Here is a 16,542-nt window from a genome sequence, read left to right as displayed (position 1 = left end):
AAAATCGCGAGCCAGCCGTGTCTGCGTTCTTGTGGTCTACTGGAATGAGTCTATCTGCTTATACTTAAGGTCTGGGCTCGATTCACACTTCAGGCAAATATTTTTTAGTAACCATGAATAGACCCCTGCACCTCTGGTAACGGCAACTGAAGAACGAACAGTTATACCGTGGTCCCAAATTCACATTAACGTTGTATGTCCTTTCGGTACCGATTGGAAGAGACAAGAGACTACGTGTAGGGCGCTACACGACAGGGGCATAAGTTGCGGCAAGGAGAAAGTCTGTCACTAGTATGCGCTCTTACGACAGGAATTTTATTTTATTAATGAACCATTCGTCATGTAAGATCACAGACACCTATTTCTTATTGCATTTGAACTTAGATGTTGAAGTAATTGGTACTGGACTGCGATTAGAAATCTTCACTTTCCTGAGAGGACGATATAATTCCATAGTTTTGTTGTTTCCCGAAAATTCCAAACGCCTCAAGATCTCCACGAAAGCCGCATGTCTAGGTTCGAATCGTGGTTCGGTACATAACATTTCATCATATCATTTGAAGTTGTAGCTTGAGCACACTAAACGACAGTTGAAAATAATCATGTTTTTAACGTCTCTCTGTGCGTTGTCAACTACAACGATTGGTACCGTTGTCAACTCCCAACCAGAAACGGAACTTTTCATGACATTTCCGGTTCAAACGTGCCACTCATAGCTACTGGCGAAAAAGGATTCAATAGTTAATGTCTCTTTGTGTGTAATCGTCAACGATAGTATGTGGATGGTTGAAAATGTGTGTGAATTCCTAAGGGACCAAACTGCTGAGTTCATCGGTCCCTAGACGTACACACTACTTAATCAAACTTAAACTAACTTACGCTAAGGACAACACTCACACCCATGCCCGAGGGAGGACTCGAACCTCCGGCGGGACGGGCCGCAAGATTACTGACATGGCGCCTCTAACCGCGCGGTCGCTCCGCGCGGCGTGCGTGTTTCGATTCGCAGTAAGCACAGAACGTTTCATCGTCACATTATTTCCAGTTCAGAGATACGTGGACATCACTGATGATGAAATAATTCGGTGTTTAATGTCTACTCGTGGACAGAAAAACGACGGGGATAGATTCCGGGTTCGAATTCCGGTACCGAAAACATTTTTCGTCCCGTCGTTTCGGTCTGTCATCTCACTACCGTGAAAAATTTGATATTTAACATTTAATAGTGCTTGGTTAACGATCCGATTAGATGCTGGGTTCGAATCCTCGTCGAACACACATATATGTTGCGTCATTTCAAGTTTAAATATGCGCAGGCTTTGTTACTTGTGACTGAAACCACATTTAATGTCTTTCGAAAAAAAGTTTCTTCATGTAGTTCCAGAGCGAAGCTTGTTTTTTGAAATGCCATTTGTTGTAATAAATTTGAGTTTACATGTTTTAAAAACTGTGCCTTCTCTAATAATCACTTTCGTGATATTTTCATAATCGTGGTTCAGTTTGCTACTGGACTGATAGCCATAGAGAACAGTGTTCTCCACTGCTCCCTTGTTGTAACCGTTTTGTGTAGTCAAACGGATGTATCGAAATACACTCCTGGAAATGGAAAAAAGAACACATTGACACCGGTGTGTCAGACCCACCATACTTGCTCCGGACACTGCGAGAGGGCTGTACAAGCAATGATCACACGCACGGCACAGCGGACACACCAGGAACCGCGGTGTTGGCCGTCGAATGGCGCTAGCTGCGCAGCATTTGTGCACCGCCGCCGTCAGTGTCAGCCAGTTTGCCGTGGCATACGGAGCTCCATCGCAGTCTTAAACACTGGTAGCATGCCACGACAGCGTGGACGTGAACCGTATGTGCAGTTGACGGACTTTGAGCGAGGGCGTATAGTGGGCATGCGGGAGGCCGGGTGGACGTACCGCCGAATTGCTCAACACGTGGGGCGTGAGGTCTCCACAGTAAATCGATGTTGTCGCCAGTGGTCGGCGGAAGGTGCACGTGCCCGTCGACCTGGGACCGGACCGCAGCGACGCACGGATGCACGCCAAGATCGTAGGATCCTACGCAGTGCCGTAGGGGACCGCACCGCCACTTCCCAGCAAATTAGGAACACTGTTGCTCCTGGGGTATCGGCGAGGACCATTCGCAACCGTCTCCATGAAGCTGGGCTACGGTCCCGCACACCGTTAGGCCGTCTTCCGCTCACGCCCCAACATCGTGCAGCCCGCCTCCAGTGGTGTCGCGACAGGCGTGAATGGAGGGACGATTGGAGACGTGTCGTCTTCAGCGATGAGAGTCGCTTCTGCCTTGGTGCCAATGATGGTCGTATGCGTGTTTGGCGCCGTGCAGGTGAGCGCCACAATCAGGACTGCATACGACCGAGGCACGCAGGGCCAACACCCGGCATCATGGTGTGGGGAGCGATCTCCTACACTGGCCGTACACCTCTGGTGATCGTCGAGGGGACACTGAATAGTGCACAGTGCATCCAAACCGTCATCGAACCCATCGTTCTACCATTCCTAGACCGGCAAGGGAACTTGCTGTTCCAACAGGATAATGCACGTCCGCATGTATCCCGTGCCACCCAACGTGCTCTAGAAGGTTTAAGTCAACTACCCTGGCCAGCAAGATCTCCGGATCTGCCCCCCCCCCCCCCCCCCCCCCCATTGAGCATGTTTGGGACTGGATGAAGCGTCGTCTCACGCGGTCTGCACGTCCAGCACGAACGCTGGTCCAACTGAGGCGCCAGGTGGAAATGGCATGGCAAGCCGTTCCACAGGACTACATCCAGCATCTCTACGATCGTCTCCATGGGAGAATAGCAGCCTGCATTGCTGCGAAAGGTGGATATACACTGTACTAGTTCCGACATTGTGCATGCTCTGTTGCCTGTGTCTATGTGCCTGTGGTTCTGTCAGTGTGATCATGTGATGTATCTGACTCCAGGAATGTGTCGATAAAGTTTCCCCTTCCTGGGACAATGAATTCACGGTGTTCTTATTTCAATTTCCAGGAGTGTACATTACAGTACATGCAAGATGTTATGTGGGTTGCATGCAAAGCAGGCGAAAGGCAATTCAAATGTTCGGATACGTTTGAGCATGATAATGTTTCGCATTACACTAACACATCTGAAATACGATCAGTATTAAAGAATTGTATTCAAAAAGTTTGTAGAATGTCAATGACCTGTCACTTGGTTCATTACAACAGAAATTTTAACACTGTCGTTCAGTGAATGGGGAAGTTTGCCTACGTGAAAAAATAATTTTGTGTTAACGGTGGCTTATTACATGTTGTGTTTCTGCCAGTAAATGTGTTAACTGGTATGTGTTGCTTGCTAGCGAGACCTGAAGCTGATTACAAACTGCGGCTATTGACTTTCTTCAAGTTCATTTAACCCAAAATGTTCTGTGCTTGTTTATTAATTTTGGACCGACGAAACAGTAAACGTGTCGAATTAAGTGGGGGAGAAGAAGAACTGACGGGAATCGAAGAATACATACAGTTATAAGGTAAGGTGCCCTAACAATGTCCCAAGTGCAAGTTAAGTCTCGTCGACATCAAAAGGGGAATATCGGCATGACAGTAAGTTCAAACATGGAAAAATGATTGGTTCATCGTATAATGAAATTGTGACTCCCACAGGATACGCTGCTACGTCAGTGACGCGTGTGTGAATCCAGTTGATAGAAGATGGTGGTACACAGAAACGAGAGGATACTTGACCATACAATGTGAGCACAATGCGGGATGACCGCTATCTTGACAGCACAGTCGTAATCGATGTAAATGTTTCGTTCAAGGTGTTGGGTTGAGCTTGGACAACCGATGTGGATATGTTTGCCTCGACGGTTAGAGGTGGGGAGTGGGGGATGCATGCCAGCGAGTCAGCTTCCATCGAGCAGAAACCGCCAACGCCTCACAGAACACTAGGCACACGAACGCCGTCATTGGTGCCGTGAGTGGCAAAGTAAGTTGTTTTTGGACGAGTCCCGCTTCAGCTTGTCCTACAGTTATGGACTTGTACGTGTTGGACGCTATCCTGGTGAACGTAGTTAGTAAGACTACATTGTTGCACAGCGTACAAACGTAAAAGTGATTGCTTATATGCGATTGCAGTCTTTCTCGGCGTATTCCATTGATGAATTCTTCTCGGGTTATCAGCCGAGTGGTGGCGTCGTCTTGTCACAACGTTTACATGAGTTTCGTACCAGTTATCTTCTGGCGAAGTGTCGGGATGCTGAATCCCAGCATTCCGACACTTCGCCAGAAGATAATGGGTACGAAACTCATCGAAACGTTGCGACAAGACGACGCCACCACTCGGCTAATAACCCGAGAAGAATTCATCAGTGATGGCATAGAGTGCCACAGTCTATAGCATGCCATCTGCCTGCTGTGTACTGAAGGCAATACGAACAGTAACCGCTACATCAGGGAGAGCTTAGAGTCCGATGCACTCACCCTCCTGCAGGCAGCTCCACAAGGCATATGTCAGCATGACAACACTCGGCCACATATGGCGACTATGTACAAGCTTTCTTCGAAGGATGATGGGCACCACAGCTTGCCTGAGCTGCGCGTCGCCTAACACGCTCCGAACATGTCTGGGATATCGTTCTGGTCCTCCTGCAACCACTGTCGTTGCTTTGTGGATGCGCCTGCTAACCGCTTGTCAGTGTGTTTCCATGCAGCATATACAGGCCCTCTTTGATTCCACGCCATGACGCCTAGATCCTCTGACTGCAGCACGTGACGAGTTCACACCATACAGAGTTCTCACTCTCAGGGTGCATGAACAGTTCTGTAATTCTAATCATTTGTGTATTGTCATGCCTCTAATCTATGGATTGAATTTCATTGTAATCACATGTCTTCTTCTTGTTGCAATTTTTACAAATAGTTGTGTGGTTTCTACAAACAGTTTAAATTTATTAGTGTGATCTCGCATTTCTTCTCCACTAAAGTATACAGGCTGTCCCAGGAGGCTCGGTCGATACTGAGAGGTATGAGCGGAACGATCATTCGAAGCAGAAAACATGGGCTCTAAAATGCATGCCTTAAGAGCTATGAGCATTTCTCATCTTGGATACTGTGAAACACATCTCTTGTACCGCAAAACTTTTTTTCTTGTTTTAGTTTGTACTTCCTCCTCTCAAAATATGGAAAACAAATATCTTGCAGTAGAAGAAATTTGTTTCGCAGTATCGAAGATGAAAAAGTGCTCACTGTTCTTAAGTTATGCGTTTTAGCGCCCTTGTTTACTAGACTTTTTCCTTCGAAGAATCGTCCCTGTCATATCCCTGAATATTGACCATTCCTCCTGGGACACCCTGTATGTCTGTAATACGACAGAGTGAATTAAATTTCTGTGAATATTACTGAAAATCGTTGAAGACGTTAATTCTGACAAGGAAAAGCTTTTTTTAATCAATGTGGAACTTTTAAACGAGATGTCAGGCGAGAAAATTTTCTCAACAGTGAGAGTGGACTAGGGTGGTTGGTGGCAGGAAAATGAAACAGCTTACGCGCGACTACTTTACACTAAGTGGGATGGAGGCGTAGCAGCTCCGCGGAGAACGTACCCGCACTTGCTGAGGCGGTGGCGTCAGCTTCCGCGGCCCGGCCTTGGGCGACGAGGTGGCGTAGTCACGCGACCGCTTCGCGCGATCGAAGATGCGCGGGTAGGACCTGAAATCAAAGTCGAACAGCCGTTTGTGGCCGCCCGCTGTGGACGAGGCGGTGGAGACTGTGGAGGCGCGGTCCCGAAGCGGCCGCCGTATGCTGCTCGTCGGCTTCTTCTTCTTTTTCTTCTCCTCGTCCTCGGGCGTCTTGGCCGCGCCAGGCATCGTGAACTTGGGCCGCTGCGGCATGTGGAACTTGGGCCTCTCCGGGAAGTGGAACTTCGGCCTTTCCGGCATATTGAACTTGGGGCGTTCTGGCAGACTGAACTTGGGCCGATCTGGGAGGTGGAACCTGGGGCGGTCGGGCATGTTGAACTTGGGCCGTTCGGGCATGTTGAACTTGGGTCGGTCAGGAAGGTTGAACTTGGGCCGTTCGGGCATGGAGAACTTGGGGCGCGACATGCCGCGTATCTTGGAGCGCAGGCGGCCCGCCTGCGAGCGCAGCCGCTGCTGCAGCCCCAGCTGCGCAGCCTCGGGCTCGGCCGTGATGCGCTTGCGCGCGCCGCGCTTGAGCGGCAGGTCCTCCAGGCCCGACGAGTCCAGCTGGCTGGTGTTGATGTCGCAGTCGGTGCGCGACTCGGTCGTCGTGGTGGGCGTCGGCGTGGCCATGTAGCGGCGCTCCGCCTCGGCGTCGGCGGCGGCGGCGTCGGCGGCGGGCTGGCCGTTGGCCGAGTCGCCGAGCTGCGGGCCCGCCATGGCCACGTCCTCCTCGGTGCCGTCGTCGGGCACGGCGAGGCTGTCCTCGAGCGCGGCGCCCAGGAAGCGGCGCTCGCGGCTGTCGGCGCTGGCCGTGCGCGGGCCCAGGTCGGCCACGTCCTTGAGCATCTCCTCGTCGGCCAGGTCGTCGGCCATGTCCACGTCCGACATCTCCGCCGCCACCGCCGACTTCGCCTCTTTGTCCGTCATTTTGGTGACTTCTGGCGGCGGAGAGATCGGCTCGTACAGGTGCTCACTGTAACATAGAAGGGTGCATTTCTGTTATTCCAATCCCTGCGATGCACTCTAAGTGTAATATCAAAGAAAAGAAGAAGGAACAGTCCACTGTTAATTATACGGGGCAGTCAAATGAAAAAGATGAATAAAAATCAAGCAAACTTTCTTCGGGGCTCCAAAAATATGAAAATCGCAAGGGAGAAATGGGGACTGTACGGAAGATGTGTAAGAGCTTCACTGAAAAACTTTTCCATTGTAGTCGAAACTTCAAAAATGGCTCTGAGCACTATGGGGCTTAACATCTGTGGTCATCACTCCCCTAGAACTTAAGAACTACTTAAACCTAACTAACCTGACATCACACACATCCATGCCCGAGGCAGGATTCGAACTTGTGACCGTAGCGGTCACGCGGCTCCACACTCAAGCGCCTAGAACCGCACGGCCACACTGGCCGGCGCAGTCGAAACATCCTTGGGAACCTGCGAGACTGTGTTTTTTTTTTTTTTCGAGTATACCTCAGAAGATTCGCTATGGTGCCCTTATGTTATGTTATGTTAACTGGGGACCTAGAAACGACGGAGAGGCTCCGTCCCCGCCGCAACCGCAGAGACCCGGAACCCCACGATGACTACCGCAGTCCACTTCACCCCTCCGCTGCTCCACACCGAACCCAGGGTTATTGTGCGATTCGGCCCCCGACGGACACCCCCCCCCCCCTCCAGGGCACGTCTCACAGTCTCACACCAGACGGGTGTAGCTCCTACGTTTGCGTGGTAGAGTAATGACGGTGTACGCGTATGTGGTGAACTTGTTTGCACAGCAATCGCCGACATAGTGTAGCTGAGGCGGAATAAGGGGAACCAGTCCGCATTTGCCGAGGGAGGTGGAAAACCGCCTAAAAACCATCCACAGACTGGCCGGCTCGCCGAACCTCGACATAAATCCGCCGGGCAGTTTCGTGCCGGGGACCGGTGCTCCTTCCCGTCCGGAAAACCGTGCGTTAGACCGCCCGGCCAGCCGGGCAGGCTTGTGGTGCCATTACACATCCTCCCGATGTTGATTACTTTTGAAATAATAAATAGTTTCCAGAACGAAATTTTTCACTCTGCAGCGGAGTGTATGCCGATATAAAACTTATTAGCAGATTCCGGACCGAGAACCGAACTCGAGAGCTTGGCCTTTCGCTGGCAAGCGCTCTACCATCCGAGTTACGCAAGCACGACCCTCGTCACTACTTAACTTCCCGCAGTACGGCTTCAGTAAACAGTTTATTTACTTTTTGCCTATCTGTCACGTTTTCGTTTGACTGCCCCTTGTACTTTCATGAATCTTTTATACAATTCATAGACTGTATGTCGCACGGCACTCGTGGATTTCATTTCTAATAACTGAAATTTCACTATCGGCCTCATAGGATTTATTTTAATTTTTTTTTTGTGCCGTGCTGATATCGGGCCACATTATCATCTGCAGCCACACTGTAAGTATACAACACAATGACACCTTCGGTGTGCAATGAAAATGGGAAGGCAGATACTAATCACGCATAAAAAAATTGAAAATAATTCCTATCCAACTGATGTCGACATTGTACTCATCAAAAATATGCTCATTTGAGGATGTTGCTTTTAGTGAAACACGGTATCATTCTTCTTTATTGTGGTTCAGACATATTTCAGTGTGCTGCACAACCATCAGTTAGCTTCTTTTGCTTACTGTCAAAGACAAGTTTCATGGAGAAAAAGACTAGGAAGTTCACTGAATATTTTTGCACGAAAGCACTCACATTCTCTTTGCATTTGCTCATTATATGACTGTTGTCTCAGGTGGGACGACTGTACTTCCTTTACAGCATTTGTTGTTAAAGGCGACGTCGTCATATACCTATATGTTTAAGAGAACACCTACATAAGTAGTATCCTACAAAACCTCCAAAGTAACAAACGCTGACGTCAACGTCATGATACGGAGTTGGACAAGCAAGTGGAAGAAAACCAGTAAAACCCTCCCACAAAGTTCCACCTTTCTTCTATTCTCAAGTGATTTAGGGGTATGCCTGATATTCTAAATCTGGACAGTTTCGATGCAACTACTTTTGAATAAAAGCGCTGTGCACTGACGCCTTATCATCTTATTTGATGTGGGATGCAAGTTGGATTAAGTATGTGTTGTGGGAAATGAATTAGCGTGAAGGAGAGCGGGTCTTGTAGAAAGAGGTGTGCGATATCTCATTGAAATTATGCACTTAAGGGTTTGGGAGGGAAAACTCGTCCACACTGCTCTAGAATTGAAATATTTCTACGTGATTCAACTCCAACCTCGAACTGTTACCGTTTTCAGTTCACTGTAACCCTCTACAGACGAGATTTCTTACTTAGGCTGCTCAGTCAAAATACTCTGTCAAGTCACAGCAGTAAGACCACCTCCGAGATTCAACATTCACAGCACATATCTATAGTATTATAGTGAAGATGTGACGTGAGTGAACTAATGTCGTCCATGCAAATAACCGTCCTGGCAACTGTGGCGATACTGAAACCATTGATGCCCGAAGTGCATGGAAGTCATAACACACGCAACAGTGAAGCATCTCATTTTCATGACAAAAGAGAAACCAAATAAACTCGAATTTATCTCAGTTCTTCTTCAAGCTCTGGCGCTCACTGGGCTCTATCGCAGATGAATAATTTCTACGCCCATGCTAAGGGCTGTCATCCACGAGAAACACTTGATTTTGTTGCCTTTACTGGAACTAGACTAGAGGCACAGTTTCGGCTATGGTAGAGCGGATGGAAGTGGCACGTCTAGTGTGAAATAGCGCAGAAGAGACATTCTGCAACCGGATAATAAGGCGGCGAAGAAATCGTTTGGTGTGGGTAATATCTTCCTGGTAAACTTTATTAATAGGAATCCAACGGGAAGACACTATGCCGAGAAGTGATCACGAATCTATTCTCATAGATCACAGACTCTTATATAATGATTATCTTCCCCTGGGAGGAAGTAACGGTTAAGGTAGATAATCTGACTTGTCACGTTGGTAGAAGTGTCTGCAAACCGTGGAAAATGCACAATTACCAATTGAAAGTATTTCCTCGATCATAAAATCTCTGATATCTAAACGCTGTGAATGTATGTGTAACTACCAAGATGTTAGGGTTCTAAGTGCGAATCCGCCGCCCCGTATCCATCCAACACCAGTGGGAGGCACCGTAGATGAGAATGACTCCAAGTATACTCGAAGAGGTATCAGCATCAATTACTCGTCTATATTTAGATCAGAGCAAGTTATTGAGAGTTGAGCATGGTAAGTGGCGATGTCCTTGATTCGCTGTTACCCGTGATCGCAGTATAGCTGACTAGATCGGTAAATGAGTACTTCTGCGCGTTATCCGTTAAGCTGAGTAATGTATATTAATATTATACAGGGTGTTTCAGAATTTTATACATATTATAAATTATTATGTTTTAAATACTCAGTCTTGTAAATACTCAATGAACTGTGGATGAAGCCCGACCAACAGGCATTACATGCAGTGATAAAAAATGATAGTGCATTGAGAATGACTAGTTTCTAGCTGAAATATAGATCTGCCAATAAAATTTAAAAAGGACGACTGATAGCTGAAATCTATTATTCACAAGTCAATATGACAGTCGCTAAGTGCAACAGCCTTCTATCGTTCGCTGCGCCACAGTTTGGTTACTAGAGGAAGGTAAACATTCTCTAATTTATATTCATCGCCGCTAGACATGGGATGTCTTCTGTTTCCTTGGTTATCGTTACATGTTGTAAAATGACTACTCCGCAGCATAAGTCATTTTGTGTTCCCGGGTTTGTGCAGTGTGATTCCAGTCAAAGACATTTCAGGTCGAGGTACCAAACTGATCTTCCAAATGAATGGAAAATTCGCGGATGGTATCGGCAGCGTGTAGACATAGGATGTATATATAAAGGAAGGAGTCCTTGCCGCCCTCATGTTTCTGACGAATATATTCGCATGAATTCAAATCGTTTTGCAAGGTAGACTTAGAAATTCAACTCACCGCGCCAGTTGGGAGCTCCAACTGCCTACAATACCAATTGGGTGTATTTTGAGACGCCGGTTGGCTATCAAGCTGTGAAAGTTACACCTGTTACAGGCACTACGTCATAACGACAAACGGAAAAGTGTGGCATTTTCTGATGAGCTTCAAAATGCTATTGACAATGATAAAACTTTCGCAAAACGCTTCGTGGACGGTAGTGAAACGTCTTTCCATCTTAGTTGGAATGTAAACAAACACAGTGTTCGAATTTGAGGCCTAAAGAACCCACATTTACACACTGCAAATGTATGTGATTCACCCAAAGTCAATGTGTTTTGTGCGATATCCCACTCATCTATTTACTGACCAGTCTTCTTTGATCGAAACATGGGTAACGGTCAGCAGTATCTTGTTATGTTACAAAACTGGTTGTTTCCGAGGCTGAACGATGTCAGCTTCATTCTTCAACAAGACGGAGCATCCTATCACTGTAGTCGCCAAGTGTGTGACTACATGGGCTGGCCGAAGTGACTGAGCGGTTCTAGGAGCTACAGTCTGGAACCACATGACCGCTACGGTCGCAGGTTCGAATCCTGCCTCGGGCATGGATGTGTGTGACGTCCTTAGGTTAGTTAGGTTTAAGTAGTTGTAAGTTCTAGGGGACTGATGACCACAGCAGTTAAGTCCCATAGTGCTCAGAGCCATTTGAACCATTTTTGTGACTACATGAATCAAATTCTACCGAGCCACTGGACTGGACGCCAAACATCCGATGACTTATCACTTCTCATTTGGCCTTCACGGTCATCGGATTGAGCGCCGTGTAACTTCTTCCTGTTGGGTTTCAATAATGACAATGCTTATGCACCAACACTGCCGCGGAGCCTAGAATAGTTGAAGAACCGGATCTGTACTGATATAACATCAGTGACGATGGGCAAGCTTACTCAAGTATGGCAGGACATATTGAACGACTGTAATCTAGACTTGAGAGATTCGTAAATATGTGTCCCAAGTTGTATGTCTTACTGTTTAATAACATATGCTTTCGAAATATGTATTGTATATTCTTTCTGAAACACTCTATATATTGAAATTATATATATTACATTTATATTGTACGTTAATGACCTTACAGACAAAGTTAATAGTAATTTCAGACTTTTCGCAGATGATGCAGTTATCTGTAATGAAGTATCATCTGAGTAAAGCAGCACATATGAGTAAAGTAGCACATATGTTCAGTCAGATCTTTATAAGATTTCAAACTGATGCGAGGGTTGGCAACTTGCTTTAAGTGTTAAAATGTGTAAAATTTGTACTTCACAGAAGGAAACAACATAGTATCCTGTGACTACATAATCAATGAGCTGCAACTGAGGTCGGTCAACTCATACAAAAACCTGGTTGTAAAAATCTGTAGGGATATGAAATGAAGCAGTCATGTGGGTTGATTCGTAGGCAGAGCAGGTGGCAGACGTCAGTTCATTGACGGGATATTAAAGGAATACAATCAGTCTCCAAAGCAATTGCTTTCAAGACACTCGTTCGACCCATCTCTATACATAAAATGCTTTGTCCCGACTGACTCACTCCCTGATTCGTCACCGTTCAGCCCAAACTACTAAGGATATAAACTTGAAACTTGCAGAGCGTATTGATCTTATACTGTAGGCATCGTTTAAGACGGGATTTTTCGAATGTTCACCCCTAAGGAGTGAAATAGAGGATGAAAGTATTTCTTTTTTTCTTTGTTTTCTTGTAAAGACGCTATTAATGTAATCTGGAAGCTGGAGCTAAAATTGGTATTTGCTTTCTCGGTCAGAAATAAAGATACATGGGTTTCCGGATGTTTGAAAATGTAACCCCTATATATGTGAAATATAGGATGGAAATTTTTATTAAAATATCTCGTCGTATTAAAACATTTTTAAAGTTAAATCTATGAAATTTGTATTTGATTTGTAAATAAATAGTACTATGAGATGAATGTTTCTGTGGAAATATCACCATAAGAACTGAAAAGGCCGCTGCGCGGGATTAGGCGAGCGGTCTGAAGCGCTGCAGTCATGGACTGTGCGGGTGGTCCTGGTGGAGGTTCGAGTCCTCCATCGGGCATGGGTGGGTGAGTGTGTTTGTCCTCAGGATAATTTAGGTTAAGTAGTGTGCAAGCTTATGTACTGATGACCTTAGCAGTTAAGTCTCATAAGATTTCACACGCATTTGAACATTTGAACTGAAAAGGCCAGATTAACAAACATTTTAGTTTTTTGGTTGGAAGCAAATTCGGACCATGCTTCTATGGGCTTAATTAGTGTGCCAAGTTCAGAAGGTGTTGCAAGTTAGGAATAAATAAAAATTCGGTTAAAGTGAAACGAAAAAATCTGTCCAGACCACACAGTCAACGCGAGCTAAGCAGCGGGTGGTAAGCTAGTAGTACAATATTGTTCACATATGTGAGACTAGTACCACATGGAACTAACGGGGTACAGTGAACCCTTACAGAGAAGGGCAGCACAAATGGTCACAGACCTGTTTAATCCGTGAGAGACTCATAGAGATTCTGTAGTAACTGATCAGGCAGAGACTTGAAGATAGACGTAATAAATGATCCTGAGAAAGCGTGTTTACAGAACCAGCTGTAAGTGATGAATCTGGAAACAGACAACCATGCAAAAAAAAGATGCTAATTACAGCGTGTACACAATTGCCTCATCATTTCCCTGCACAACATCACTGTTAGCTACACTCATTCTGCTGTGTAAAAGAAACACGCCGCACATGGAAACAAATCACAGAACGACAAATCACAAAAGTCGAGGCACAGGCGGCAGCAGAGCGGTATGGCAGTGGTGAGCAGGGCGGAGGAGGTGACCCAGCTGGCTGTCAGGCTGTCAGCTGCGACTAACCGGCGGCGGCGCCTGTGGCGGGCCTGCTCGCAGGCGGCGCACGCCAGGTAGACGCAGGTGAGGCCGCCGTGCCGCAGCGCCGACAGCACCGGCCGCGCCGCGTGCTCCGCCGGCCGCCGCATCGCCGCTCACTGGCTGGCTGGCCGCATGCGCCACACTCCACTCCACGCCACACCTGCCGCTCCAAGGCCGGTCGTCTCCAGCGCGCTCTCTGTTCGCAACTTTCTTTGCTCGCGGAAGTCTCTGCCCCGGTTTCATACTTACAAGGGGAGATAGGAATTTTCTTGCCTCGTGGCAGGCCTCAGATTTACACTACTGGCCATTAAAATTGCTACACCTCGAAGATAACGTGCTACAGACGCGAAATTTAACCGGCAGGAAGAAGATGCTGTGACATGCAAATGATTAGCTTATCGGAGCATTCACACAAGGTTGGCGCCGGTGGCGACACCTGCAACGTGCTGACACGAGGAAAGTTTCCAACCGATTTCTCATACACAAACAGCAGTTGGCCGGCGTTGCCTGGTGAAACGTTGTTGTGATGCCTCGTGTAAGGAGGAGAAATGCGTACCGTCACGTTTCAGACTTTGATAAAGGTCGGATTGCAGCCTACCGCGAATGCGGTTTATCGTATCGCGACATCGCTGCTCGCGTTGGTCGAAATCCAATGACTAAGCAGAATATGGAATCGGTGGGCTCAGGAGGGTAACACGGAACGCTGTGCTGCATCCGAACGGCCTCGTATCATTAGCAGTCGAGATGACAGGCATCTTATCCGCAAGGCGGTAACGGATCTTGCAGCCACGTCTCGAGCTCTGATTCAACAGATGGGGGCGTTTGCAAGACAACAACCATCTTCACGAACAGTTCGACGACGTTTGCAGCAGCATGGACTATCATCTCGGTGAACCATGGCTGCGATTACCCTTGACATTGCATCACAGATAGGACCGCCTGCGATGCTGTACTCAACGACGAACCTGGGTGCACGAATGGCAAAACGTCGAATCCAGGTTCTGTTTACAGCATCATGATGGTCGCATCCGTGTTTGGCGACATCGCGGTGAACGCACATTGGAAAGGTGTATTCGTCATCGCCATACTGGCGTATCACCCAGCGTGATGGTATGGGGTGCCATTGGTTACACGTCTCGGTCACCTTTTGTTCGCATTGACGGCACTTTGAACAGTGGAAGTTACATTTCAGGTGTGTTACGACCCGTGACCCTACCCTTTATTCGATTCCTGCGAAACCCTACATTTCGGCAGGATAATTCACGACCTCACTTTGCAGGTCCTGTACGGGCCTTTCTGGACACAGAAAATGTTCGACTGCTGCCCTGCCCAGCACATTCTCCAGATTTCTCACCAATTGAAAACGTCTGGTCAATGGTAGCCGAGCAGCTGGCTCATCACAATACGCCAGTCACTACTCTTGATGAACTGTGGTATCGTGTTGAAGCTGCATGGGCAGCTGTACCTGTACACGCCATCCAAGCTCTGTTCGACTCAATGCCCAGGCGTATCAAGGCCGTTATTACGGCCAGAGGTGGTTGTTCTGTATACTGATCTCTCAGGATCTATGCACCCAAATTGTGTAAAAATGTAATCACATGTCACTTCGAGTATAATTGTCCAATGAATACCCGTTTATCGTCTGCATTTCTTCTTGGTGTAGCAATTGTAATGGCCAGTAGTGTACAACGAACTATAATCATACACGAGAAACGTCATATTTCAACCGGCTTGAAATACAGATAAATATTTTGTAAGTAGTTTTAATGAATTTAGCCGCATTTGGCGATGGAAAAGTATGAATGGTAACAGGTGAAAATTTGTGCCGGACCGGGACTCGAACCCGGATTTTCAGCTTGGTGCGTGCACTCGCTTTAACAGCCTCGGCCATCCGAGCACGCTTCCCTTCCGACCCAAATTCCCAGAATGTTATCCACTACTGACGTAGCGACACCTTCCCACGAACCCCTTAATCATAGTTCCTGATTTCCGTAAGAGGTCAGGTACGGTGTGCACCTGCACTGATAAACAGGATCGTTGGTCGTCGGATATAAACGGGAAGACAGTTATTGAATTATATTTACATCTACATGTACATGACTACTCTGCAATTCACATTTAAGTGCTTGGCAGAGGGTTCATCGAACCACAATCATACTATCTCTCTACCATTCCACTCCCTAACAGCGCGCGGGAAAAACGAACACCTAAACCTTTCTGTTCGAGCTCTGATTTATTGTATTTTATTTTGATGATCATTCCTACCTATTTAGGTTGGGCTCAACAAAATATTTTCGCATTCGGAAGAGAAAGTTGGTGACTGAAATTTCGTAAAAAGATCTCGCCGCGACGAAAAACGTCTTTGCTGTAATGACTTCCATCCCAATTCGCGTATCATATCTGCCACAATGGCAGCTCGTATTGTATTATCACATTTTATGCACCCTTTCAATGTCCTCCGTCAATCCCACCTGGTAAGGATCCCACACCGCACAGCAATATTCAAACAGAGGACGAACGAGTGTAGTGTAAGCAGTCTCTTTAGTGGACTTGTTGCATCTTCTAAGTGTCCTGCCAATGAAGCGTAACCTTTGGCTCGCCTTCCCCACAATATTATCTATGTGGTCTTTCCAACTGAAGTTGTTCGTAATATGAAATAAAATAGTCATAACTTGTGAACAGTTTGCATTAGGACATTCAAACTGCACGATTGGCCTCGGGGCACGATGAGAATTAGTATGCGCTGTATGGTTTCATTTAGCGAGGAAGCGTTCGTCAATAGGCAAAACTGGCCCATTTAGGTGACTGACAATCCGCATTTCGCTACCAATAAGTCTCATCACCCTCAACAGGTGACTGTGTGGTATGCAGTGTCCAGTCACGGAATAATCAGTGCGATATTCCTTGATGGCCACCGAACATGAAGGTCGTGGAATATGATTTCATCTCCATTA

At 46.9% G+C, this 16,542-nt stretch overlaps 1 protein-coding gene across 1 annotated transcript in view; it reads right to left on the bottom strand.

The window, feature by feature from the left end:
* Positions 1-16,542, bottom strand: part of LOC126274082 (microtubule-associated protein futsch) — a 255,151-nt gene that overhangs the window by 142,705 nt on the left and 95,904 nt on the right. The window contains exon 2 of the mRNA XM_049977084.1: positions 5,601-6,651. Within this exon, the coding sequence (XP_049833041.1) occupies positions 5,601-6,651 (1,051 nt within the window). The remainder of the gene's footprint in view (positions 1-5,600; positions 6,652-16,542) is intronic.

This window comes from Schistocerca gregaria, chromosome 1 (assembly GCF_023897955.1).
Source record: "Schistocerca gregaria isolate iqSchGreg1 chromosome 1, iqSchGreg1.2, whole genome shotgun sequence".
Lineage (NCBI taxonomy): Eukaryota > Metazoa > Arthropoda > Insecta > Orthoptera > Acrididae > Schistocerca > Schistocerca gregaria.
The sequence above is the reverse complement of the archived record's forward strand: the minus strand, read 5'-3'. Positions and strand labels throughout refer to the sequence as shown.